The following is a 24,416-nucleotide window of genomic DNA, read 5'->3' on the forward strand; positions in this document are numbered from 1 at the left end:
CAGTCGTGTGGAACACTAAAACCTTTGTCCACATTCGCACATTTGCTCCATATATACTCGGGCCTGTTTTTGAACCCTTAGTTTGAACCCTCTGCTATCAGCCCCCTGGGAAGTGAGTGACAGCTTTTATATGCCATAACATATGTAACTGATAAGAATTAATGTGACTCATCCAGAAATGACACATCAGTTTCCAGAAAATTGTTTCAGCAACGTCCCTTTGTGTCAAAAGCAGCCTTTATTTTCTTTCGTTCCGAAAAGCTTCTTTGACATCAACACAAGTTCATTTCCATCATCTTTGGACCATTCAGTTGCCAATCAAGCAAAAGTCCCATTCGACGGAGCCAAATGAATTCACCAAAATCCACCAAAGTCATCACAAATGTTGTTTTCATGGACCATTTCACAGCCATTTACTAGTCAATCACATTGTCAGCCGGTCTTGTTGTCGCAGCCCTGAGCGGTCTGTTCCCTGAGTGACAACATGTTCTGGTCGCATGGAGTGTATTGAGGCAGAAACGGTCTCTTTTTCTGCCAGTGAACATTTACCGGTGTATCGCTTCCAAGAAAAACGGTCACATCAATCAAATTCAGAGTAGCAGCTTGTTGCCGTTGTTGGAGCTATCTTCGCTAACAGCTGTGCCACGTAAGTGCAGCACCCCATCACTGACACCACCGACTGTGGACTGTAGTTTGGCCTTTAGTTGTTATCATTTCTTTCACATGTTGTTGTGCAGGAGGGGGATGACGAGATAAGCCTGTGTGATTCTTTGAGGTTTCCAAAGTGGAAATGTAAAACCTCTCCAAATCACTATGTATACCGTATGTAAAGTTTCCACTTTTGCTCATATCAACCTGAGTTGCAAAATACCCTTGAGGGGGGTAGGGGGGCTCTGCACAATCTGTAGTACATGAGGCAATCAGAGAATACTGTAATACTGGAGCAAAACACAGGAACTCTGGGCAAAATGAGTCATTTGTTATGATCAAAACCATTTTAAGGTGTTATTTCTAGTAAAATATCTCAAGAAAACACAATTAATCCCGTCTTCTGTGCCTTTTTTCCCCGCTCTAAATGACGCAAAATATGTGTTTGAAAGACAAACAATGAGGTTCTGCGTATACTGGTGGGGGGCATGGATTTTAACAGAGCGGCGGGGGTTTCCAAAGTCAAAGACGGTTGGGAACCAATGGTTTATATGACAGTATAATCATGGTCATATGGCTGTGACCTCCCAATGGGATTCAAAGGTTATCCATGATTCACTCAGATAATGAGCCTCATCACTTAGGCTGTCACCCACTCTCCTTTGAGGCCCGGGCTAATATTTGCAGCCAGCAAAGCATTAAGGAACTACATGAGTTGCAATCCCATGCAACACTGACCAGTGTGATATATTACTGTAATGCAATGAATAATTAGCTAATTATTTAGCATAATGCTGAAGTTCACTGTGCTGTGTGTGATCTGGAGAAGGAGAAGAGAAGCTAAACACTGTGAACTGAACCGCTTCAAACTCACTGTTGCCAATTCCCAACTAATTTAAATACATCTAAAGGAATTTTCCCTAAAGTGCATCATAGCTATTGTTAATGACTATTTGCTTAAGGGATCAAGAAAAAGCTGCAGGCAACAAGAGGGATTTCATTTGGCCTGGCCTTGAATTCATCAACCTTCAACATTTCAAATACTTCTGAAATGAAAATCAATCATATTTGCTTCCTGAGTAATGAACGTCATTTTTAAAAAAAACAAAAAACAAACAAACTATTGTCCAAACAATTGCATAGGACAACTCTAGCAATGCAAAAAGTAAAAATAATTGTTGCGGGTGCTGAGTGAAAGGATTTAAATTTCTGCATGTGAATATAATTAAAGTATCTTCAACTTTATGACATCCACAAACAAGCTTTCATTAGCTTTGGCAGGACAGCTGGCTCCCTTTGGCTGAGAATCTTTACCTGTACAGTATGCACTGCAGATGGTGCTCTTTGGTGCCGTCTTTACCTATTTTCTCCCTGAGTTCTTACGTGATGTTGCTTAGAGGCAGTCAGGGCAGAGTGCCACCTGTCCAGGTAGGTGTGCTCTGCAGGGACACAGTCTACGGTGTAAAGGGTCAGAACCAGCACAACTGAACAGCAGAGGCTCCTGTTGAAGGCCACAGTGACGACCCCAGGGGCTGTAGGAAGGAAACAGGTGGTTGACCTCCTGCACCGTGCTGGAGCATCCAAGTCCCAGACTGCAAAATGGAAAATAGCGATAGTTTTATTTGCATAGAGTGCATCTGTGAATTTACCAGAGCATCTTGTAGTATTTGCCTAACATTCAGGACCACTGGATGCAGCAAGGGCACCCAATTCTCAGACCAAAACAAACAAGGAAAGGAGTGGACTGGTGTGGAACATAAACTGTATTGTAAGGAAACAGATACATAAAGACAGAAGTAGAAAGGACAAAGCGAAGCAGAGGAGATCCACTAACAGCAGAGAAAACTTACACACTGAGCTGAAGTTAAAGTACATTTAAGTTAGCTAAGTGAACATTAATGCATGTGAGTTCCTCCATTTCAAATTGCTTACCCTCCTGGCACTAATAATGCGGTCTAGGGGTGCAAGCTGAACACTGGATTGCACTTTCGCTTTTATGATGCAGTGTGGGAGGTCACTCTTGGCTTGTTTAAGCTTGAGAAGGGCACAAAGTTTCAAAGTGAGGGACTCACATGCACTAATATTTAAGCATGGCCAAAACAGCTATCAAAACATAGAAAAGAAAAACTCATAACACAAATGGTGGGAGAGTGACTTTCCTCTGCCTCTGTTTTTGCATAGCTGAAAGTAGCTTACTGCTATATTAATGCTATATTTATGTTCAGATCTTGCATCCTGCACCTTTAACCACCAACGCTCCTATCTATGACCCTAAAGTAAAGACAATATGCTGTTTATGTCTTCTTCTTGGCCTCTCTCCAGATGGGAACATGTATGGTGTATAATGTGTCTGCAGTAGGTGTATGCCGACTTCTCACCTGGTAAACGCAGCTAGAGTGTTGAGGTGGTGAAACAGAGCGGGTTCACACAACAGGGAGGAGCGTCGACACACACTCACACAGGACTGACCCAGTGGACCCAGGTGCACCCTGAGAGCACTTTCCGGCGGCCAAGTCGGGGCAGATTTACTGCAGAAGTTCTTGAGCAATTTATAAGAAAAAGAAAGTCAACCATGATAAGAGTTTGAACTGAATTGTTTCGCTTATATCTAAGGAGTACAGCAGACTGTAAATGCCGTGAGTCAGATATGGTAATTTTTTTTTATCTTAATGTAACTATTACATACTGTACACATTTACCTTTGGAATAAAGAATTATAAAACTATAGCTGCTGCAAATTTAATTAGAGGTGTAGTCCAGGATTAGCATTCATCATACCATTTTAGAGGTTCATAACACGTTTCATAAAATGCTAATACCAAACTATTGCACTGGTAAAACTTCACATTACACACTTCATTGCAGTTTGCATAAAACGTGACTCAAATTTAGCAGGGAGCACCCAGTCGGTAATATTATGCCAGCTTTCCCTAGTTCTCTGTACCTGGTGAGTGATGTAACCATGAACCCGCTCCAACATTCCCATACAAGTGAACTCTTGAGGAGTGAAAGACTTCACCTGCAAAAACATTCACAAACACTTTTATTCAGTGCTACTGTAAGTGGAATCTGGGGAAAATGAGGTGTGTGCCTGCATTTCTACAGTTGAGCTGTAATTCTGTTTGTTCAGTGGAATCTACCTCGGTGCTTAGAATAGCTCTGACTGCCTCCCGTATATCGGTGCTGTTGGTCACATCTACTGTCCACACATACGGTTTACCAATGAACTCTTCAGCATAAGGGTGCTGTGAGGAGATCTAAGACACAAAATTATTTGCAGTAATTCAGATTGCACATTCAATAATATTGCTTCTAATGTGCAACATTTATTTTTAATTCCCATGCAGCTTTTTTTTCAGTTTAAGGAGTGGCCTACCTGTCTCGTCGTGGGCTTCCCTTTGTAGAAGTCATTGTTCTCTGATGAGTGTGGAGGGTCAAATCGTGGCTGAAGGAAGATGCACCCTAGAGCTATTGCTTCAATAGGAGCTGGACCCTCATAGGGAAACCCAAGACCCACAAACAGCTGCAAGGATAGAGGGAAGATGTGGTATTTACTTAAAGGTCCCATATTGTGTTCCTTTTCAGTACCTCACTGAAAGATTTTCATGTTCCCAGAAGTCTTTTTTTTAAGCTAAAACTACTGCAAGGATGGTACATTTTACCATGACTGCATAACCCCTGTTTTTACTACGGCTCTAAACAGGCTGCTTCAGTATCTGTTGCTTTGAATGTAGGTAAGCTGCTAAAATCCACGCCCCGTTCAGGAAGAAGACTCTCTCTGCGTCTGCGATTGATAGTGCGGAGCAAAACTGTTGACCATATTACAACCAACACAGATTTCAAAGGACGCATTCTATCACTCCTAACTTTCTCTATGAGTGATAACGTTACATAAAAATACTGACACAATGAGAGCACAGCCACTGTTTTTAACTTATGTTTTGCCAGACAACTTTCCGGTCATAAAATTAATATTTTAGCAGTGCAGAGCAGCAGCTGGGAAAATTCTGACTCTTAAGTCACTGCTAGTTAACATGTAGTGTGAATTGCTGCATTTCAGTCACCATTTCATGCTCATACTGTTGTCTGACAACAGAAACAGAAAAAGACATACATTAGGGCAGCTTTGTTGGATATCTGGTTGTATTAAAATGCACAGAGCAAAAGAGAAGCAAAAGGATGTAAAAGACTGGCAGAAAGTGAGTCTATCTTAAGGCAAAATGAAAGCGCAGTAACCCACCTGGTCCTTGTTTGTTACTTTAAAATGTGTCTTAAGATTTCCATATGGGACCTTTAATGAGGTCCTATCATTAAAATCTGAACAAAATATGCAGTAATAATGATCCATAATTCTCCTTCTTCACATTCTCTGCAAAAATTTAAACACAGTTAGTGCACTTTAGTGATTTTCTGGCTTCCCAGTATTATTCTGTGATTGACTCCTGTCTGACCTTAGCCCTGCGGAGAAGTCGTAGGAAGTGTTCCTGAGTCAGCAGTCCGTGGTTTCTGATGAAACTGGGCAGATTTGAGGCGTGTCCTGGTGGCTGGTAGACTGTGGCATGAGTCTCCAGTTCCTCGCTGATCACCTTCACATATTCAGATTTACCCTGTCAACCACAAACAGAATACTGAGTATGTGGACTTTCATTCACAAAAACTCTACTATTTTAGTAAAATCTTTAACGTGATTGTACAACAGTGGTTTTTTGACATGTAAATAACAAACTTGCAGTCTTTCTGCACACATGCTCATTTCTGTTTTGGCCATTATACCTGCCACATGTAGTCCTGTTTTCCATACACGACTGCTATCCTTTCTTTCCTGTCGCTCTCTGGCTCAAGCTCATCCTCCCTCACCTCCTTTCTCACTGCCTCTTCACTCACAAAGCCCAGGAAGGAATTATCAGGAGTATGAGCTGGAAACAACAGAACATATCAAAGTTAGATTATATGTAAAAAATAACTAGCAACCATTCACAACGGGGGCTAAAATTAAAGTGGCAAGTGTGTGCACATTTAGATTTTTTGTGGATTTTTCTCTTGTAACTTGTGTCGTTAATTGACTACTTTTTTACCAAGCCATGATTAAAAATGGTGAACACCACTGAAGACAACATTAAAAAATACACTGAGTGCAGAAAACGCGATTGAGGGATCGCAAAATGACATTTGGCCACCAGTACCGACAACACATACCAAGACTGCAGACGAATAACAGCTTATAATAAAAATTCTGTGAGAGAGGAAAAACATAGTGGGCTGTATAAATCATCTTGTAAAGGAAATGAGGACTCTACATATATGAGAGGGCTTAGCTGTTTGGATAGGCAGCTGCCACCCTGCTGCCCTCTGACACCCTGAGGAAGGTGTGAGAGATGAGTATTTACTTTAGTAGGAATGTGCCGGCAAAGGTGTGTGTTCAAGCATCGATTTGAGTTCTGTAACATGTGTGTGTATGTGTGTGTTGTGCTCTCTCCTTCTCAAGGTAGTTGTTTAAAAGACTTTTGCCAAATCTCCTCTTATTCACCCCGGACAGAATTTCCTGCTGGCTCCTTTTCAGCTCCACTCGTCTCCGACGCCTGTCTAGGTTCACCACTTCACACACCTATCAGATTAGCAGTGACACGCGATGAAACACTGGCGTGATCATGCAGCATCTGCAGCTTTGGGGAAAAGCTAAGAATTGATGAAGTATCTTTAGTTTCTTGGATACAGTTTTTGCAGCTCTGCTCCATCTGCTTGTCTGTTAACTCAATCCCTTAGTCGACTGTCTTCCTGTGCTGCTTTGCAAAACAGGAGCATAAACACTCGCCCGTTCTTTTCTCAAGCTTCTCTCTTTCTTCCTGAGTCTTTCTTTGGTTTTGTTTCCTATCTTTCTTTTTCCTTCTCACATCCTCAACTAACAGCCGTCTCTCTCTTTCTCCCCACAGCAGGACAAATAAACAGTGTTCCAGGCTGAGGGATGAAGAGTGGCTCCCGGCCCAGTGCTTCCAGCTTGTCTCCATCTCCCGGCAGGGTGGGAAAGATGACAGGGAGAGGTGTTGGAATGAAAGCTCTGTCTGGGCACCAAGTTCATTTACGCTCAGCTATTAATCCTCTCACTGTGGGGACACTTACAGGGGTGTGCGTGAAAGATACATATATATGTATACACAGGCACAATATTAAAACCACAGACAGGTCAAGTGAATAACATCGATCATCTTGCTACATCTCAGCCTTGCAATGTTGGGTTTAGAAGACTGTACTGTAGCAACATGAGCATACAATTTAGTGCATGTAAAAGCTATTTTGTCTTTATGCAAAAACAGAACTTGAGGAACATGATCAAGAGCCAAAAGTGTTGACTCGACCTCCAAACTCCAATTGAGCATCAGTGGAGTGTGCCAGAACAAGCTGGGTCCTTGAAGGCCCGACCCCACAAGGTGCAGAAATCAGAGGGTCAACTGTCAATGTCCCAATGTCAGACATCACAGGACACCCCCAGAGGTTGAATGTCTGTATTCTGATGGGTCACAGCTGTTTTGGACAAGGGGGGCCTCCACAATATTGGGCAGGTTGTGGATGATTCTTATGTATGCGTATTCTGTCTATGAGACACACATGCATAGAAACACACATACAAATAGATACAAATTCACACATACACACACTTAGACTTACGGAACATGGTCATGTACTGCAGAGGTTGGAGACCCCAGCTGCCCCACAGTGTTTTATATCCGTGGCTACGGGCATAACTCGCCAAGTTGAAGACTGGTTCGGTGCCAAACGAGTCCAAGATTCTGAAGCGGCACCTGGAGTGAATTTTTGTACTATTTTACCATAACATTTCTGATACATTCCTGAGACCATTTAGGCATAATTATGTATTAGAAAACTGTGGTCGTACTGGTAATGCTGGAAAGCGAGTCCCATGGCTCCCTGGAGGTGAGCAAGGCCATGGTAGTCGGTGTAGACGAGGTCAAAGGTGATGGGCCTTTGGATTGGACAACTGCCTCGACCTGGGGCAGCACCTATCAGGCTGGGCCAGTTACAGAAAACACACAACAGGTTCAAGAAAGAGCACCATGAATTCTGTCTGCGTTGCTCACCACTGCGATATAAAGTGACAGACCAGCTGGTTAGATAAATTATAATAAACAGAGTTGCCAACAAACATGTACACACTGGCTTTATCACCAACTAATATATTAGATATCAGTGTGGTCACACAATCTAATTATCTAGTGAAATATTGTCCAAAACAACATAATGGTTGGTGGTTCAAGACAGTGGTAGTAACCTGTAGAGTTGGCGCTGTGAGGTGCTGAAGGTCACGTTGTGGCCCAGGATTGTCAAACAGGCACTAAGGTCGGCCCACTGGACCAGCTCTCCCAGAGGACCTCCTCTCTCCACCATGGCTTCAAAACGTTGGCCAACACTACCAGCTAGAGCCCCGGGGTAAAGCAGCACCTAAAGGACAGGAGTTTGTAACAACATGTAACCTGGCAAACACAGGCAAATCACAAAAGGTTGTGATTTGGTCAAAGTTCTGTAGACTATGATGCAAGGTGTAAAAATCTAATTTACTAACTATTTATTGACGTTGTGAGCGTAAAATACCCTAAGCTGGGCTGAGATGGTTCTGTTGCTGCTCTGCTTCATTCTCACACCAGCCTGTGTCCACCGTTCAGACATTCTTTCCACTCTGGACCGGATGAACTTCATTGCCGACCCGCTGTTGTTGCTGATCGCCTCATAGAGTGGCCTCAGAGTTGTACGTATCTCAGCCTGTGTGCGAGCATAGAGTGAGATCCTAGAAGACTAAAACTCGAACTGAATCATTCTACAGTAATAACAACAACATAGTCACAGTCAAGAAGATACCTTTTGTGTATAAGAGGGAGGTTTCTGATGCCATGGCAGAGCAGTGTGGTTCCTTCCAAGACGAGGGGGGCAGAAGTCTTCTACTTGGCTGAGGTAAGTCAAGATGGAGCAAATGGTGCCATCCACCCCATAAAAAGCATAGCATGGATCTGACTGCCAACGAGCCTGAAGGAACTGCCAGAAAAACCAACAAGTCCTCAAATTCATACAACCGCATCGGCCGATTGCACCGTGCACCGGAATACGACCTATGCGGTCGTATGAACGTTTGCGCCCCTACAGGGAAAACGAACGTATTACGGGATTTAATTCGCGAAATGGCTTTTCCGTCGCAAAACAGCTTTTTTCTCACTTTCCCAACACATTTTTAGGGTTATGGTTAAGGTTAGGGTTAGGGATAGGGACGGGGATCGTGTTAGATAAAAGTTTGTTCATGATGATGTTTCACCTGCGACTCCAGAGTGTCGATATTTACTCAACCGCTAGAGGTCGCATACGTCAAAACGTAACACTGGGTCATAATACGGGCGTGTACAGACGACCTATGTGGTCGTTTTTTGTTTGAGGACAGGCTGGAAAAACGAATGTCTGATTAACTCACTATTCCCAAATCCCACTGGCAGGTATGGAAAGCATGGCATCTTTAGAAAAATAGCAAAAATTACATGATTTATCAGAGCCACAACTTTTCAGCTTTCTGACGGTCCCTAAAGTAATGGAGCAGTTTCATTGGAAAAACTAACTAATCTGCATTATCTGAACTAATCTGAACTTAAACCTGTGATATTTCATCAAAATAACTTTCTATGTGCCTCATTCAAAGATTAAACATTTACACTACTTAGAATCTGTAAAAACACAATAAACATTTAGGATTTCTCAGCACAACCAAAAAGCTGTTTGTGACTGAACTGCAACCAACAGTCACATGGAAAAAAAGTGTAGGGCCTTCTCAGTTTAACTGCAGGCTGTGTTTATACATAACAGATGGGAAACACGTATGAAATAAAAAATGTAAGCAGTAAAATATCTTCAACATGTAGAGATTTCAGTTTTTTCCCCAGTGTTGATAATACCATGGACACTTAGAAAAACGGTATGCATGGTACAGGTATTAAAGGTTTTTTTTTTTTAATTTTGTAAAGCAAATAATCAAAGAAATTCCCCTTGTTTTTTTTTTTTTAATAGAATGGTTTATGTCATTATAACTTCATCATAGAGAGCTTTGATTTTTCTCTACTTCTAATCATGTTTGTGCTTTTTCCATTATATATATTGCAATGAAAAATGAGCAGTGAGTAAAAATGTATCAAGAGCAGAAAACACCGAAACTGCTCGAGGATCAAATTGTTTAAGCGACGATCTTTTGGTTACATAAACTAACTAATTACGCAGATTAGCTCAGAGACTCTACAATAAAGTGCACATACTATACTGTATTTCCACACCCACCTCCAACTCCCTCATATACTTGGAAATACTAAACTTAAAACTTTAAATCAAGGTAAGTACTTCAATGCAACCATAACCATGAGGTTTATGCTACCACACACACTTTCACTTTCTCACCTCCACCTTCTGTGCACACACAGGATATGCAGGATCCATTGGCACCTCACACTTCTCACTGGGCCCTGTGGGTAAGATATTAACCGCCCGTCACACAGTTTTTCTTTGTGTGGCCGCTTTTAATGCATCATTATTTTACAATTCGGTAACAAGAAGTACATTCAACACAGTTAATGAAGAACAGTGGACAATAACTTTGATATATGGCCTCTCGACTGCAATGTGCACGATGAATAGCAGCTACCAGCGTGGTGTGTAGTGCTGCCGAGCCTGGACAGACTAGAGGCAGTGTGTTCTCAGAGGCCCTTTCCCGTAAGCCCCCCCACCATCTCTAGCCAATGTCAATCAACTGGAATGAACACACACACACACACCTGACCGGCCTGCCTCCTACCAAACATTCTCATTTACAATGCCAGCCCTTGCCAAAATACACAGTCCTTAACTGTGTAAAACAACCTAGTAAAAAGGGGAAAGAGAGAGGGGAAAAAAAGATAAGAAAACTGCAAGCGGTGCAGAGGTGTGAACGGCTAAAAGCAGCGATATGCTATAGGAGCACAGCAAAAAAGAAAAACAAGTTCTGCAAAAACAAGAGTATGAGTAGACAAGCTGGTGAAAGGACTCCTGGGTAATTCAGTCGTATTTTATGGGTGTGAGGTAATGTGAGAGGAAGAGGGTGAGGGGCGAGTGGGCTGGTGATGGGGAAGTGTGTGTTTGCATGCAGGCGGGTGGCATGTGTGTACGAACTGTATGTGCCTGCATGTCCGCGAGTGTGTGTATGCGCACATGCATGGGGAGATGTCTGTGTGGCCCAGACGTTATGAATTCCCTTTTTCAAATATGGCACACCTACTCATCTACACACGCAGAAACACACACAAACAAGGCCTCGCGTGCCAACCAGTGTGCGTAACCCGACTCTCACCTGACACCTCACAGGAGGGTCAGAGCGTGGATGTCAACTTTTTTTCCTCCCGGTTGATCGGCTCTGGCTCTGTGGGACTTGTTAAACCCCTATTCAAGGACTTCATCCCCCATAACCACCTGTACCCACTGCCCTTTAACCCCCCTATTCACACCCTCTATTATCACAGCTTGTTAATTTCACTGTGTGGTTAACCTTTACTAAGACTATGAACCGTGCTTTTGGCTTGGAGTATCACACTACCGCAGCAGGCAACCGCAGAGAAGTTTGCAACCAGTCAATTATAGGAGCTGGCGACATGCAGGGAGGAATATATGGTGTAGGGCGAATGTAAAAGCGCATTCTATTCGCAGCAAACCCTAAAATCTTCGCTTAACTTGAAGAATGAGCTGCTTTAAGCAAAAGTTAATTGGAAAATTAACCCTTTGATGCCTGAATTTCTTTACAATTATTTAAAAACTATAATGATTTGTGTTTTTGCTTTCCAGCTGATGCTAAATTAAGTGGAGATTGTTATTCGTCTATTACACATGAACAGCCATCCATTTTCTATACACCGCTTTATCTTCACTAGGGTCGCGAAGGGTGCTGGAGCCTATCCCAGCTGACTTGGGCGAAGGCAGGGGACACCCTGGACAGGTCGCCAGTCTGTCGCAGGGCTACATATACAGACAAACAATCACACTCACATTCACACCTATGGGCAATTTAGAGTCATCAATTAAGCTCAGCATATTTTTGGACTGTGGGAGGAAGCCGGAGTACCCAGAGAAAACCCGCGCATGCACAGGGAGAACATGCAAACTCCATGCAGAAAGATCCCAGGCCCAGGCAGGGATTTGAACCGGGGATCTTCTTGCTGCCAGGCAAAGTGCTCACCACTACCCCACTGTGCAGCCCACACATAGAACAGATATATAATAATAACAGCATATAATAATTCAGGTCCCACTCTAAGCAGTCCTACAAGAAACCAGTGCTTGCAAAAGGTTCTGAGGTATGTATTGAATACACTCAAAACATGCTATCTCGGCTGCAGTCTGAATGAAAGTGGTATGATGCGAATTCACGACAATAGGCGTCAAGGGGTTAAAGCTAAGCTCTATTTGTAACTCTCCACTTCTGTCTGCCTAAATCTCACTGAACACAGTCTGCTGGCATCAAATTTTTTGCTAAAAGAGGCAAATGAAGTTATTATTATTAGTAGTAGCATTTTTATTTTTTTAGCAGGTAAAATTCTTTGTATTCTCTATTTAGTCATTTTTCCTATTATTCCATGGAAGTTGCTTCAACTTCTGAGCTAATTTTAGGTATTGACCAGCCGATTATGGCTGATTCGATGCCAGTCAGATTCAGCAGTCTTCTGGTTATCTGTATTGTTTTTTTTTAAAAATTCTCAATAAAGGAAATCAATTAAAAACACCACTACTTTTACTCTCTATATTTAGTCAACTGATTGGTTACACGTTGCAAATAATGCCCTACCAGTTACTGCAGAATAAAATGTTGAAAAGTTCTTTTTTGATTAAATATACATTACACATAAATGAACAAAGCAGTTTGTGTTATTCTAAATTTTGACACAAAGATTTTTTTCATTGCAAATATAGGTCAGCTCCAAATATCTGCCTCCTTGATTACTAACAATTGATATTAGTATTGAACCTGAAAGAACCATCTATGTAGAGTCCTAGTTGTTGTGTTTTCTGCACATGCAGCATGTTTAAAACCTCATGCCAGGTTTCCAATATTGTTAAAGTGAGGGAACTGTGGGGGACATACTAAAAGCTTCAGTTTGAAGTAGTTCATGTTTCTTGTGCCACTGGGCTCCACCACATACTAAACAGTTGGTGAGGTATTATTTTCATCTGCAATTCTGCTCCTTTTTTTTTTTTTTTATCCAAACATACTTTTGGTGATTGTGGCCAAAGAGTTCAATTTGAACTTCATCCGTCCACAACATTTGTGACTCTGATTTGTCCAAATGTTGTTTTACAGTGTTCAGACTTTTGTAATGAGGTTTTAGATACAGTTTATTTCTGAGGATTCTTGTGTGCGCCCAGCTAGCAGGGAATGTTCTGACACCATCGATTAACATCACCTACAAGTTGGAAACAGCACTCTAAAGTTTCAACCAAGTGTTTAAAGAATGTTTTTAAGGATATTACTTTTTTCAAACAATGTTCCTACAAGATTAAAAGTTAACTAAGACACTGCATTTCACAGGATGTTTGGAAGAAGTTGTCAGGACCACAGATTATGTTACATAATCACAATAGAAAAAAACTTTTAAGTCAAAATTCAGAAAGTTGTCCACATGTAATTGAAGCTGTAAATGATTTTGTTGTTTTTTTTCAGTCAAATGTTTCCTGTAATGTGATATATTAACAATGGTGGAACTTTATTCCCGCAAAATTTGGATTGTGTTTCGAGGATGTTGTTGAGGTAACACACTGCAGAATGTTCTACTGTAAAACATACCCACAATGTGTCAATGCAACATTTAGAAAACATTTTAAGAATGTTAGAGCGGAAACATCTAACAATCTTATCAGCAAGAATTTGTTAAAATGTCTTCAATTAAGAAGAACCTTTAGGGAGTACATTTTGGGAACTATGAAAAAAATTCCCACTACAAACTTTACAGAAACCTTTAAATTTGTGACATTTCTTCACAATCACTTTATTCTACAGTTTTCTCCAACTAGATTCTGTACAAAACTAAAAATCAGTTCTCCTGGGTGCAATAGTGAAGCCATTAGTGACTCAGCTGCAACCAGCTGTTGGGATTTTTAGCTGAACTGCAGGCTGTGTAGTCATATAATATAAGCAGTAGAATATCTATTGATTGTAGAGTCACCATTCTTATTTCCAGTTTGCTAGCACCTGTTCATGTCAAAAATATAGCCTGTGATGATTCCCATTTTTTAAAAGTAATTCTTGCAAAATAAAAACTGAACTATCTTTCTTTGTTCTCGCTTATACAACAAATACATTCTAGCTGGGTTCGCTTTCTCTTTATGCTCAGCAGAAGTGCAGATTTGTCTTCCAGATCTTGTCTTGACTACCACATTTCCTAATGAAATTGCACACACGGGAAGTTGCAAGTTGGAAGCCCGTTTTTTTTAGAGACTCTACATGCTTTGCAGGCAATTGCTTCATTTTCACATCCTCATTCAGCTGCTTAGAGGAGCCAACAGTCACCACAAAGTTTGAAGAGTCTGAGAATGTATCAGCTTTGAAACTGCCATTAGCTGACAGTTCCAAATGACAAGTATTGGGGCCTCTTCAGTGCAGTTATACTTTTGAGCTCAATTTAAATGTCAGATTTATTAAAAATGTGGTGCCCAAACTCCTAAAGGTTAACACCTACAGAAAATTAAAAATGCAAACCAAAGAGTGAAACTGAAAAAAGTTTCACCTTTTTCATTTCCTTCATATCATACATCAGGTTTGGTAATTACTGAATAATACAGTTCAGATTCCTCTGACATAAACACGGTTAAAGTTTTGAAAATGTGTACTCTAAGATGGAATACCACAGTTGTTCTCACCATTTACTCATTTAACATGATGTCATGAGTCCTCTTGGACAAATCAAGTGAGTCCTAACAAGGTAAAACCAATCCAGATCCTCAAAAAGTAACAACACCAGTCAGTTAAGACAAATTACATCTGATAAAAGTCTGGGCTTCACCTGTGTGTGGTCTCTGGTCGTCATGTGGTGTTGGTGTTTGAGGCTGATGGTGATGGTGGTGATGACGGCTGAGCTGATCAAGCCTCTGGGACACTCTCTTCAGCTCTCTTTCTACCAGGTGGGCCAGGCCTTGCTGGTCCTGTCTAAAGCTGGAAGACAAACAGAAACCCACATGTAGCCACACTCTGTATACGCGAAATCGTATCGGTATTCAACCCTCTGAACCGAAAAATGTGCTAGCTGGTTTGAAAGGAATTGGAAAACAATTTATCATAGACAGGAAATCAGATTTTGAATTCAAGCTAAAACTCCACAAAAGCTCATGAACATATTATCTGTAAAATTCAGTCCCATAAGGAAAATTAATCAAAGCTAACTTTATATTCATGCTATTTCTTCAAAGTCATTTTATTCTAGATGTTTTGCTGTTTGCTTTAATTAGATTCTGGAAAAAAACAAACAAAAGCAAAATCAGTTCTTCTTGGCGCAATGGTGAAGCCATTAGTGACTCAGCTGCTACCAGGCGTTGGGATTTATGGCTAAACTGGGCTGAACTGCAGGCTGTGTAGTAGTGTAATACAGTGTAAGCAGTAAAATATCTATGGAATGTGGAATCATTTTCTTTTCAGTTTTGTTCGCACCGGTAGGCAATTATAAAATACAGTACATCTTGGTTCTATTTTTTTATATAATAAATAAAGAAATTCAACTTACTTTTTTTTCTTTTTTTAATGATTTATGGCTTTATAACTTTGTTCCACTACTCAAGGCATTTTCGAGTTTCTTCTACTTCAAGCCATGGCTACCCTGTTTCCGTACACGTGCAGGTGCTTTAGTTCAGAGGGTTAAATACGCTGAGATCCACTTATGGTAAAACAACATCGACTGAATACCTCTGCAGTATCAAGCTGAGATCATTTCTGGTCAGCTGGGTGAAATCTCTCTCTTTGCTCAGCCTCTGCACCTGAGTACTCAGAGCCTCCAAGCGAAGAGCCAATCTTCGAAAGCCAAGACCACGCTGACCTGTGACATAAAATATGATATGTATGGTATGTTATACCTCCTGTCAGAATGCTTTAGTGGCAATAATGTAGTCCTGAAATAGAAATCTGTGTATCATGAAACAGCAGCTCTTGTTCTTAATGTGATGTGCGACAGATGAAGCAATGATTTTGGTCATGCAAATTTTCCAAAATCTCCATCTAATCATGTCTACTGAGGTGGATTTCCATGAAGGACAACTTTACAAAAGATAGAGATGGCAGTGAGTCATAATTGCTGACAGCCAAATATTTATAAGTGTAACTGGACCTTTGCGGTCATGTCACGTTGCTTTGAAGGTTTCCAAAGGGCCCACACACGCGCTCATATAGACATGCTGTATGCATGTGTTTTTCTGAATGTTTCCACCTTCACGGTTGGAGGTACGCTCATAACGCTGACCTCATATGTTGTGGAAAAGTCATTTAAAGGTCATATTTCAACATGTTCTCCCAAATGAGGTGAAGCATTGTTTAGTCGGTGTGCATCCATTGACCCAGTGCTTCCTGTGCACTCCGGCTTTTGAAAAAAAAAACCCTGCAAAACAATGCCATGTGCCTCCTCACGACATGAATTTTGAGCATTTCAAACAAAAAGCATTTTTTTTCTCAACCAGAAAACCATGGGGAAATCATAATTTTATGTTAGAAATCCTATTCTGTTATTGATCTTTTGACTCTTCAGATTTATCTCAGGTTGGAAACCAAAAAAATCTAAATAAAAAATTTCAGAAGAATGAGACTTGAAACACACAAGAAGTACAATGACAATAAATTATTATAGTTTTTTTTTTTACAGAAACAAATAAAACTTAAATATGAAACCTCTCTTTTGTTTACTCTGTTGGACTATGAATCAGCAGCGGTCACGGTTAAGACCGCGTGTGTTTTTTAAGTTTGCTGGTGAAGGTTAAAGGGCTTATTTGAGAGGGCAGATTGAGGATGTCTTGACTGAATCATTTGTATACGAAGGTGGGATCAGTGTTAAAAGAGCCGTGCTGGCAGTAGGATGAGGAATATTGAGTGTTATATTGGATGCTGTCAGGATTAGGATCTCCCTGGAGATGGAGTGTTTAATATACCATAAAATCCAACAGAAAGGTGATGTCATTTCAACACTGTTTGCTCAGCTGACTGTCAACATGTCACCACCTGCAGGGGTTCACAGGGGCACAGGGGCAATGAAAGACGAATGGGAGAGAAGATGTGGGATCTTGCAAGTTACTATGTGTGATTACTACATGACTGCATCATGCCAAAACCTTGTTAAGTTGCTTCCGTTCAGCTTAAAAATCTATATGTTTGGGGATGCATATATGTATGTATGCTCACCACTAACTTGTAAGTCATAGGCATAGGCACTTTTCAAAATCAAAACAGCCACATGGAATTTAAAGGCTTATGTAGATAGTTTTATATAACAGGAAGTAATAATGGTCTACTGATATAGATTGCCTTGGCGTAAGAGTAAACAAATTTCTTTTAAGATCAAGAAAAAATGCCAGTGTAATGAGATTTGGTCATCATTGTATATCATTTCCTTCAAGTTCTTAAAGAAAAAAAAAAAAGCAGGTTATACAGGGATCGTGAGTGAACGGCCCTTTTCAAGTCCTGCCACAAATACTTGACTGCACTGAGATCTGGACTCTGACTTGGCCACATTCACCTTGTTGTCTTTAACCCATTTCTGGGTAGCTTTGGCTGTATGCTTTGGGTCATTGTCTTCACATTTTTTTCTTAAAATCTTCCCCCAAATCTCAGTTCTCAACTACATCATATGTCCTCCAGGATTTCTTTATACTTTGCTGCATTCATTTTACCGTCCAGGGCCTGCTGTAAAGAAGCATCGCCACATCATGATGCTGCCACCACCATGAATACTGTAATGATGGATAGTATTGAGTCCGACTGGCAAAAAGTTCAATTTTAGTCTCATCAGACTTCAGTTGACATCAGTCTCTCACATGCCTTCTGGTGAACTCTGATCAAGATTTAATATGAGATTCTTTTTAACTGTGGTTTTCTCTTTGTCACTCTCCTATAAACCTTTGACTGGTGAAGAACAGGCAACAGTTTTTGTATATACAGTCTTTCCCATGTCAGTCACTGAAATGTATAACTTCTTCAGAGAGCTGTCTTGGTGGCGTCCCTCACCAGTGTCTTTCTAGTAACTCAGGTTTTTGAGCACCACTTGTTTAAGCCAGATTTGCACATTTGTCATAGGTGAATACTTTTTCTGTATGTTAAGAAAATGTGCTTTTGTAATACAAGTTTTGTGAAAGTTAATGTTTACATATGTAAATGAGGTATAGATATACATTTTATATGTGCTAATTTGCAACAAAGTCCAAAAGACAAAGAAAACAAATGCTAAGAGACTATGAGACTGAAAAAAGACCTATTATGGAGCCAAAATTTCAAAATTGGCCAATGCACGGGGAAGAAAAAAGCAAAAAACAAAGAAACAAAAGAGATGTCTCGCCTTAATTGTATGCGCTCGACAACAGCCTCTCATGTTTTCCAGCACAACCACTGCTGGGTCGCTCTCTGTACACAAGTTGTGGTGGGTCCTGCAGAGCACAAAGCAATTGTGGCTGAGCGTGTCTGTGACTGAGATGCACCGGTGGGTTACATGTCTGCTAAAAACAATTTTCCTGGAATCGGAGACGAAAAGGATTGGAATGTTTGGACAAAATGTCATCTTCTGTTAATACGTTCTGAAACTGATTCACTGGTATCCACGTCGTCCAAGTTTTGAGTTTGCTCTGTCTCAAGATGAAGCCGTGTATCTGATTATTAATCTTCACAAGAGGGTTATTTTTATCAACTGTGGAATTATGTGTTGTGCAAAAATGGGTTCCTATATATGGAATCACCCACTTTTATATAACTAGCATTTGTATCTGATAAACATTTTTGTCAGGGTTAAGACTTTTGACAAAAGCACCAAAATAGAACTACTGAACTGTAAACAGAGACCTCTTGAACACTAAGTCTATTAGCAAATAGCACAGACGCACTGCCAAAATATGCTAATTTAATCATCGGGAGACGAAAAACAAAAAATATCTCCAGAGTAGACTGTTGACAACATTTGTCTCTTCCGTGTAAACCGAAAAGAAAGATTTTGCCCAAACAACCTTGTCCACCCCCCCTTTAAATGCCCTCCTTTAGAGAAACAATTTAGCAAGACAAATGAGCTTGGGTACATCTTGGTCACAAACCCACAACTGTCAGACACAAGGCAGGACCCACCGCGAATTGTGTACAAATATTCATCTAACACCAGGAAGATGGTCAGATCAGGTCTTAATCCCTGGACACAAAGAGCAGCTCTGCTCAGTGTCTACTGTTGCATAATTTGACTTGAAATTTACAGTGTTGCCTAAAACTGTGGGATGTGAATATATATATTTCACCCTATTTGGGAACTAAAAAATCTTTCATTCCAAAAAATGCACATCTAAACAAGATTGTGTTTGAATGTTACCTTGCTCCTCAGGTGATCTCCCGGCAGGTTCGTCCCTTGTCATCTCAAGTGGCACCCAGAGGCTCTGCAGTAGAAGGGTGACCACAGACAGGCACAGACAGAGCACCAGGCAACCACTAGAGGGCACAATACACAGAGAAAACCCTTTATATGGTGGAGGAAAAGACACAACAACCCAACAACCCTACCAGATGGACTCATGGACCCCATGGCACTGTCACGTCCCAAATCTGTTTATGTAAAACTTTATGTTACTTAGCATTACTTTTGTATATATTTAAGTGGGCATCCAGACCTTAGAGTGCCCAAAGCTGAACATTACACCTATTTATCCAAAACTTTTACTTTAATGTTATTCTCAGCTAACTGTTTTAAACACTTTTCCAGTACTTTTACTTATTTCAACAATTCATCCATCAATTCTACTTGCAATCTACATATTTAAGCTCTGTATTTATGACAATAAGATTCAATATTATGTGTCTGCAGCCGAGGATGCTACAATTTTCAGGACTCCAGTTGTAGGACTCCACTTCTAGGACCCTTGTTTTTATAGACAGCAACACCTACTGAACTGGATGATTCCGAAAAGGCCCAAATTATAATGTTAAAGGTTTGTTCCACCGAAATATTGGTTTTCTGTCCAAGCACTTATTGCGTCAAATGCTTATTCCACTCAAATAGCATTTTGTAATTAACAAGTTATGGTTTTAAAGGTTTATTCCACCCAAGATACAAAATTCTGTCCTGAAGTTTAGCTTGGTTGCTCAGAGCTGAACAGTTTGCGTAATTAGAAAGATACTTCTCTCTTCTGCTTCTTTCTTTGGGCCCACACAGACAGCAGTCTAGAAATGCGGTCTTACAGCTGTTGTGCTGAAACTGCAGCCTCCTATACTGCAGCTACATTCAATGTTTTGCTTCTTTTCTTTTTAAACCCAGTGTGTGAACTACAAAGGAGCCCAGGCGAACTGGTCTCCTGTAAAATGACCTGACTCCCCTAGAAAACATAATTTGTGAATTGAATTGAACATGAATGAAGGTGATTAATCTCTCATTTATTTTAATGAGGCACAGATGCTGTTCTTGCCATCATCACCATCGAAGCTTTGTGGCGCAGTGTCATAAACTCAGAGATCAAGAAGGAGAACTTTTTTTGATGCCAACTACAGCAAAACAAAAGTCAAGAGCAAATTTAATCCTCTGCAGTGCTGAAAATAGGCAGCAGTGGCGTCCTTTCATCTGTTTTCTTGATATTTTAATTTAAATTTTTAGTAATAACACAAATGACAAATGAGAGCTAAATGAAGTGTTTTATAATGTTTGACCTGTGTCATCTAACCTTGAAAAAGTGGGGAAAGGTGAGCTCCTAAAAACCATGCTGTAGTTTCAACTCTGTTTTACAATTAATTTTTGCTTGCTCATTACTTTTAGCTGACAGTTCCAAAATGTATCTGTTTTGACTAAGAGGGACTACATGGAAATGTACAAGTATATTTTCTCATCAAATTATAATTTCTTTTTCTTAAATCCATTGAGCTGCAGTCTTTCCATGTGACTCCTAATGACTGACGATTAACCCAGTAGAAATTCTTTGGTTAAAAAGCACAAAGATATGCAAAGAAAGGGTCTGAAAAGGGAAGATCAAGGCCAGTTTTTGCAGCAGGGCAAAGCACTCCAAATGGGTGATGGTTATATTTTCTTTTGCATGTATTTGACATGACATAAAAGACTGCTTTATCATTTGTGCCAGAACCAACCAGGTTAAATCTCTCACTTTATAGATTTGATTTTAATAGTAGCCTTGATGCAATAAAAACTCACAGTCTGGCTGTGCCTCCCATTAAATACATTCAGAGAATGTGGAACTAAATTCTTCCATGACTTCAAGTGGTGTGTCAAAACAAGCATCTGAAGCCTGATACGTTATAGCATGCTGCTCACATAAGCTATGAACTTCAGGTTAACTGGGGCAGTGAGAGTCGTCATTTCTCTCACACTTTCATCAGGCCAGTAAAGCCATCAGGCCTTTACCCAAAGCAACACAGTACAGCTAGGCTCAAGTACATGTACAAACATGTGCAAGGATCTCCAAGTGCCTATAAAGCCCCAGATCCAGATCAAGATAAAATTATTTCCATTCAGTCGTATTAGTCTGCATTTCATCAAAGTTGTCAGAGCAATCATCGCTACATCTCATGTCTTTGGGTGACGGCACATACAGGATGGAAAAGTGCAGGCAGGTGACAAATTAAAGGAAAAACCTGAACTCTTGCAGTGTGGAGGGGATCTGATGGCTCCATTATGCTATTGGGTTTTTTTTTTAGCTGGCATAGTTTGGCTCTATTTGTCATTGCAGATCACTACAAAGTTGTTCTGAGTGATCAAATTAATAACTGAATCTGGAATTGAGTTTTCTCTGTCTTCCAAGATGTCAATTCCATAATCCACAGAGCACATGGGCTCACTGAATGCTTTGCTGAGCATCAAAATTGTGTGAACCGTATGCTATGGCCCCTTGTATTCAGCATGTGTCAGTCCAACTGAACACATTTCACAGCTTTTTGACCGACATTTTAGATGGAACTCTCCACCATCATCATCAAAACACCAAAAGAGGCAATATCTTTCAGAAGGATGGTGCTTCACCAATCCAGTAAAGTTCCAGAGTCTTACAGAGTCAATCAATAAGAAGCGTTGAGGCAGATTTGGTGCCATGTGGTGGCCCTACAACTTACTAAGACATTTTGTACTGGCTATTCCTTTAGTTTGTCACCCATCTGTCGGTATAAAGGTGCACTGGAGAACTCATGCTAAAACAGATTACTGTGTGGTAGCTGGGCTGAGGTTGTATGCCAGGGAGATCCCATGCCACATCAAAGGAAAAATCTTTTAATTATTTGATATGCTGTGCTTTAAAAATGAAAATCACAATTTCACTGTTAAAGCTCGCATGTATAGATAAGGTTAGGTGCATTTGTCGGTTTCAACCTACATTTCTGCTTATTCTTGGCTGCTAATTAGTCATCTAATGAAACTAAGTCTTACCTTCGAGGCCGCAGTGGAACACGCATGGCCCTCTGTTTACAGGGTGCAGGATCTCACTGTCAAAACATTAAAAATATCAGTAAATGCAACATGCTGAGCAATAATTGTATAGCTATATGTTGGGCAGAGCAAAACTGCACTGCTCTATTGTTACAGTTGCATTCCCCATTCTCTTACTTGGGCTTAAGCGCCAATGATTCATTGTAGCTTCTTTTCAAATTGCAACTGAATGGTCACACGTTCCACATGAACTGCATCAATAACGTTTGTCGGCATAAATAGATGTGAGAGTAATGCTATTGCCAGCATGACTGGCCATGAAAGCCTTTTCAGTCGGTGCTCTTTCTGTGTTTGTGTTTGAACATGTTCATTAGACTGAAAAAAAACACCAAACAGAAATATAACAAAACTGCTGTCACTAACCTGTTATTGTGGGAAACAGGCACAGAGATGTGTCAACAAAACAAGCCAGCACAGGCACAACTCACACACACACGTACACACATCCTCACCTCCTTGGGTCGTCGTCCCAACCCACTGGCAACCATCAGACCAGTTTCCAAAACACAAAAACTTGAAAAAGGAAATAAAGTTGGGGCTGGGAAGTATCTTGCCTCCTTTTTTATCTCTTTTCGCTCTCTTTCCCTCCTTCTCTGGCCCAGCCTTTTCTCTGTCGCAGGGCCTATGGGTAGGCATCCTGTGGTTGTCAAGGTAACCTGACTCCCCTTTAAAGAAAACAATACCCAGAGCGCTACTTAGGCCTTTCACAGATACAATGGAGCCCACGCTATTGGATGACAGCTTCTTTCAGTCTCACCGGCTAGACTTAAGCCGTGGTTGTGAATTGATACTCAAGCAGGGAGCTCATTTAAATAGCTTAACTGGTGCAAACCTTTGGCACTGAATAGAATTATACAGACACGAGACGGAAGAAACTTAATGACAGTAATAATAGTAATGATACTGAGAGACAAAAAGAAAATGCCCTGTGTAAAGTGTATGAAGAACAAATACACGACATGCTGTTATTCTGTCTTATAGTGCTACTTACTTGCAATTCTCAAACAATTCTGGCAAAAATCAATCTACAGTATATATAAATATCTTATTTGGTTGAATACACTGTAAGTGCTAGAATGTAAATATATGAAGTTACCTAAAGGTCTTATATTGTGAAGGACAAGTACATTTCACAAAGACTTGATAGCAAATATTTTTGTCAAATTACATATCTTCATATCTTACAATGTAATGTTCAATATGTGTAAGTTGGGGTTGCAGCGAGACATTTGCAGCACTTCAGTCTAAAGACAAATTTTCCCATGGGAAGAATGAATTACACTAAACAAAAATCTAAACGCAACACTTTTGTTTTTGCTCCCATTTTTTATGAGATGAACTCAAAGATCTAAAACTTTTTCCACATACACAATATCACCATTTCTCTCAAATATTGTTTACAAATCTGTCTAAATCTGTGATAGTGAGCACTTCTCCTTTGCTGAGATAATCCATCCCACCTCACAGGTGTGCCACATCAAGATGCTGATTAGACACCATGATTAGTGCACAGGTGTGCCTTAGACTGTCCACAATAAAAGGCCACAGTATTTTTCATGTTTTCTTGGAAGCATCCACTGTAATATGTGTCACATGTAAGTACATAAAATTCTGAACTCGCAAACATTCCTGTCAAGATTGGCCTCTTTAGAAGACTAATTAGTGATTCAGTCATGATTCAAAGCACATGAACTCTACAGTGGTATTGAAATTTATTTAAAATTTGCTCATGAAAACTGTGATCATGAGAATGAAGATGAAACAGCAGTTTAGGGGGACTACAGATCACAGAACTGTGCAGTGGGCCAAAAGTTTTCACACCATTTAACTAATCACCAGCATGGCATTTTGTCAGAGACAGATCAGGCACATTATGTCACTTGGAAAATGATTTTCTGATACTACAGTTTGGAAGCATATCAACGTCTTACACATTCAGCTATTAACACAATTAGCAGTACGAGTCTGTCATGAGAGGTAAACCTGGCGAGTTTTCCAGTGATGATACCAGATCAAGGGCATGCAGAAGACACTGAGCGCATCTAACAACAAATGCTGGGAAATCAGTGCATC

The 24,416-nt window shown here is 40.5% G+C and overlaps 1 protein-coding gene across 1 annotated transcript; it reads right to left on the minus strand.

Annotated features, from left to right (window-relative positions):
• Positions 1-218: 218 nt before the first annotated feature.
• Positions 219-23,189, minus strand: LOC110970061 (alpha-1,6-mannosylglycoprotein 6-beta-N-acetylglucosaminyltransferase B-like). Its single transcript, XM_051939860.1, has 18 exons — positions 22,796-23,189; positions 22,284-22,339; positions 19,239-19,354; positions 15,602-15,731; positions 14,709-14,857; positions 10,087-10,151; positions 8,518-8,691; positions 8,254-8,421; positions 7,934-8,103; positions 7,541-7,672; positions 7,312-7,445; positions 5,422-5,564; positions 5,100-5,255; positions 4,025-4,171; positions 3,789-3,905; positions 3,593-3,667; positions 3,027-3,187; positions 219-2,240 (listed from the first exon to the last, which is right to left on the minus strand). The coding sequence occupies exons 2-18, from the start codon at positions 22,307-22,309 to the stop codon at positions 2,042-2,044; spliced, it is 2,262 nt and encodes a 753-aa protein (XP_051795820.1). The 5' UTR covers positions 22,310-22,339; positions 22,796-23,189; the 3' UTR covers positions 219-2,041.
• Between the last annotated feature and the right edge of the window lie 1,227 nt (positions 23,190-24,416).

This window comes from Acanthochromis polyacanthus, chromosome 19 (genome assembly GCF_021347895.1).
Source record: "Acanthochromis polyacanthus isolate Apoly-LR-REF ecotype Palm Island chromosome 19, KAUST_Apoly_ChrSc, whole genome shotgun sequence".
In the NCBI taxonomy this organism is placed as follows: Eukaryota; Metazoa; Chordata; class Actinopteri; family Pomacentridae; genus Acanthochromis; species Acanthochromis polyacanthus.